A 4,316-nucleotide genomic window follows, 5' to 3' on the forward strand; every position below is an offset into this window, starting at 1 on the left:
AGGTTGCAGGTATAGAGCAGCCCGTCCTCCAAACAAAGATCCATAAGCGATTCCACCCACCCGCCAAACCCCCTGTTTATGAATGAAAAACGGTTCACACACGACTCACAACTGCTGACGTTCGAACATATCCGGAACAAGTGCTTCACTGACGAATTTTGTTCGAATCACAACGCTGTAAATGCTTCACCCACGTACTACAAATACAAATAATCGCCAACAGAACCAAACACCTGACCTAACCTATGCCTATATATACACAATATGCTAATATATTATAATATTAATTTATACTTGAGAAAATTCCCGTTTTGAATGAACAGCATATTAAAATTTATGAATGCGTCTGTGGGGTCGACCGCTGGATGTAATGAACTTGAGTCGAGGACGGGTTGAAATACAAATAATCGCCAACAGAACCAAACACCTAACCTAACCTATGCCTATATATGCACAATATGTTAATATATTATAATATTAATTTATACTTGAGAAAATTCCCGTTTTGAATGAACAGCATGTTAAAATTTTGAATGCGTCTGTGGGGTCGACCGCTGGATGTAATGGACTTGAGTCGAGGACGGGTTGTATAGAGAGAGTATGCACTAGGATGAGCAGCCCGTCAGTGTTGTCCCAGACAGTACTGCTTCCAGTTGCCAGGTTTACACCAGCTGCGGAGGGTGGCCCGAGTGTGGCCAGCTGGACACTTGAATGTCAGAAGTGCAGTTACTGCCCAGCCTGTACCCACTACACTGTACCAGGTGAGTTTGTAATGTGAAGAATGTTGTTGGCGTTCTCATGTTGCGCAGCCTACTCCACCGGATTATTACACACAAATTAATAACACTAAGATAATCTGTTAAGACTTAAATCACAGAACCCTTTACCCATTATACCGTTCTCTGATATATAATTATGTATAATAGATAAATGTTGCAAAGCGACTATTGAATGATTATACGAAAGTGGAGGAATATTTAAATTTAAGAAACAAAGTCTAGCTCTCGTGTTTTGCGCAGAGTTGCAACCGACCATAAACAAGGTGGAAGCCTCGCCTCTGTGGTCTTTCATTGAATTAAGTTTGTAGATCTATTTACAAGCAGTCATAAATCTGTGGCACATTAGATCGTCTCGTCTGAGTTTGGGTCATAATTATTGTGGTCAAGATATATGTCGCATTCTCTTGTTGCTGTGCAGTCTTTGGGGCTCTATCTCTGCTACTATTTATGGGCCAGCAATTTAATGTGTAGTTCCAGTAGTATTTACGAGGCCATCTCCTTACCTTCTGGAAACAGGATCCTCAGGCCCAAGTGCGTTGATTAATTATTTTAAGGCGACATCACATTGACTTGGGAGAAACAAAAGCTTTTGAAAGGTAAGAATTTAAATTTTTTGAAACCTTTACATAACCTGATAATTTATTATGAACTAACATACACGTATATATAAACTGTATTTTTTTTATTTATTATATGTATGTGAACTCGTGTAAAAACAACTGGATAATACATAGGGATAGTACATAAGGAGTACATACTCTCCACAGCCTCTTTGGTTCCCTTCAAGTTGTACGAGGGGCAGGTATGAGGCTGCCAGTAACGAAGGAAATGCTTCATCCCAGATGATGTCCGCCTCCATGTGGTCCGGACGTAGCTCCGCTCCTCCCATAGTGATTAACCTGTTGTTGTAACTGATCTAATTACAGTTTTCATGATTAACTCCAGCAGTGTTCGGGCAAATTAATTTCATAAAAGGTCTCTAAATTTGTTTTGTTAGCAATTAGTTTGTGTATGTGTACTTGCCTTAATGTATGTATCTAAATGTTCTTGCAGGGTAGAATGATAGCTCCCAAACCCCGCCTTTCGATTTACATGTTGCTTAATGTACTACGTCTCGTCTATAATGTCTTTTATCATAATTAGTTTTAACCATTCATTTATCTCTTTCTCTGAAGAAGTGTTTTTTGCGAGTCTCTGGCTCATTTGTCACTGTAGTCTCATCTGTCACTATAGTCTCATCTGTCACTATAGCCTCATCTGTTACTATAGTCTTATCTGTCACTATAGTCTCATCTGTCACTATAGTCTCATCTGTCACTATAGCCTCATCTGTCACTATATCCTCATCTGTCACTATATCCTCATCTGTCACTATAGCCTCATCTGTCACTATAGTCTCATCTGTCACTATAGCCTCATCTGTCACTGTAGTCTCATCTGTCACTGTAGCCTCATCTGTCACTGTAGTCTCATCTGTCACTGTAGCCTCATCTGTCACTGTAGTCTCATCTGTCACTATAGCCTCATCTGTCACTATAGCCTCATCTGTCACTATAGCCTCATCTGTCACTGTAGTCTCATCTGTCACTGTAGCCTCATCTGTCACTGTAGTCTCATCTGTCACTATAGCCTCATCTGTCACTATAGCCTCATCTGTTACTATAGTCTTATCTGTCACTATAGTCTCATCTGTCACTATAGCCTCATCTGTCACTATATCCTCATCTGTCACTGTAGTCTCATCTGTCACTATAGTCTCATCTGTCACTATAGCCTCATCTGTCACTATAGTCTCATCTGTCACTATAGCCTCATCTGTCACTGTAGTCTCATCTGTCACTATAGTCATCCGTGTTCCCATTGGCTGTTCCTTATCCTGCTTCGTTGTCTACTTAATGACTCTCTCATAAAATCTAATGTCGTTGTCTTCCCCCACTGTTCCTCCTCTCTAGAGGATTTTCCCACCATCAAGTAACCATAGTCAACGTAAACATTGGAGATATATTACGTGAAGAAGCATGAGTGAGAGAGAGAGTACGTTGGTGTGAAGGTCGTGGGTGCTGATGTTGGTACTCTGAGATCAGGAGTACTGCCAAGCCTTGCCACGCGGCTCGTCCTGAGAGACTTGCGTCACCCTCGACCTACTCATTCTTACATTGTAATATCTTAGCTCAGAAATACTTACGAATATTCAAATATTGCACAATTATGGCTGCCATGCAGCGGCTGTTTTTCGCCAGGGTCAATACGACATTACTTGAGCAGATCTGAAGGATTTTTTTAACAGTATATGTTGTAGTTTAATATTTGTGAACTAGTCTAAAATATGTTACATGTGTTACCGATTAGTTCATTAATTAGTAAACGGGCACTAAGGAACTGTACTAATGTTGGGGTGTATATGTGCATCACTCACGGCTGCAGTGTTAAAACTTTGTCAACATGTCTGCGTCCTGCAGTCAGATATATCAACAAAAACGGCGTCCTACAGTCATGTACAGTATGCTACGTCACATATGGTACACAACCGCTCGCTTACGGATTATAAACCTACCTAACCAAACCGAGCCTAACATAAGCTAATATATTCTAACCTAATGATATAAACAGCTTTACACTTGAGTCTTGTGAAAACGGTTGTGTACAACTTGACTGCACCCCGTCTGCAGACAGGACGAAATCCTGGCACTCCTCCCATATTCAGTTAGTACTCAAGACTGAACTCGTAAGAGGATTTCGAACAGTCGGAACGAAAATACACAAATTTTTAACATGCCTCCTTCGCAGACATCCGGCTAACCATTAGAGAACGTATTAGCTGAACCTTTCATCAGTCACAAGAAAAATAAAACTCTTGCCCCTTCACAAAGTCGTGTAAACAAACACCCATTTTCTGTGTTTAACCTTGGTAGTGCAATTACTACTTTCGACTCGAATTTCGCCATTGATAGTTGTGTGCGTTTTAAATGCATTATTTTCGGAGCAGATTTGACATAGTTACTTGCTATTTACTTAGTTACTAGCTATTAAAAGCCCCCTCTTACGCGGGCTCGCAGCGTGGCGCTAATGGTTTGCAGATCGTGGCGTCATATCAGTCACTTCAAAGGCGCCATCACATAGGGTGGCGGGACTCGAGACGCCACAGGAATATATGATCTTATTTCAGGGTTGTGATCCCTCTGTCTCTTGCCTTCATGCGCTCTCACTAGAGCCCTCCTCTCATCCCTCTTGTCCGCTAGAGTTTACTTTTCTTGCTTCGTTATTTTTTTTTCACATTTTTTTTTAAATTATTTCAGAGTTGTTGACCCTTAAAAAGGACTTTGTATCTTCACTGACGTATCATTTTGCCTCTCCACCACCTGACGGGTTGAGAGCGAGCTGAGTCCAGGCACCTTGCTCCCTCTTGGGTTACTAACTCAACAAAACTCTTATCTCTTGACAGCTGTCATTCATGTTGTAGGAGCCCCAGCAGCCGGCTCGTGTTCTCTTGCGTTGTGTTGCAAGGCTCACAAGCACCAGATCTTGTGTTGTGTTGCA

At 41.3% G+C, this 4,316-nt stretch overlaps 1 protein-coding gene across 1 annotated transcript; it reads right to left on the reverse strand.

Moving 5' to 3' along the window:
* Positions 1-1,932: 1,932 nt before the first annotated feature.
* Positions 1,933-2,628, reverse strand: LOC138350176 (300 kDa antigen AG231-like). The gene has a single exon (XM_069300514.1). It carries the CDS (start codon positions 2,626-2,628, stop codon positions 1,933-1,935), a length of 696 nt encoding a protein of 231 aa, XP_069156615.1.
* Positions 2,629-4,316: the final 1,688 nt, after the last annotated feature.

This window comes from Procambarus clarkii, chromosome 44 (genome assembly GCF_040958095.1).
Source record: "Procambarus clarkii isolate CNS0578487 chromosome 44, FALCON_Pclarkii_2.0, whole genome shotgun sequence".
Classification (NCBI taxonomy): domain Eukaryota; kingdom Metazoa; phylum Arthropoda; class Malacostraca; order Decapoda; family Cambaridae; genus Procambarus; species Procambarus clarkii.

Bases quoted from the DNA above. Each gene is read 5' to 3' on its own strand.
- LOC138350176 (XM_069300514.1), bottom strand. From the start codon at position 2,628: ATGACTATAGTGACAGATGAGACTACAGTGACAGATGAGGCTATAGTG.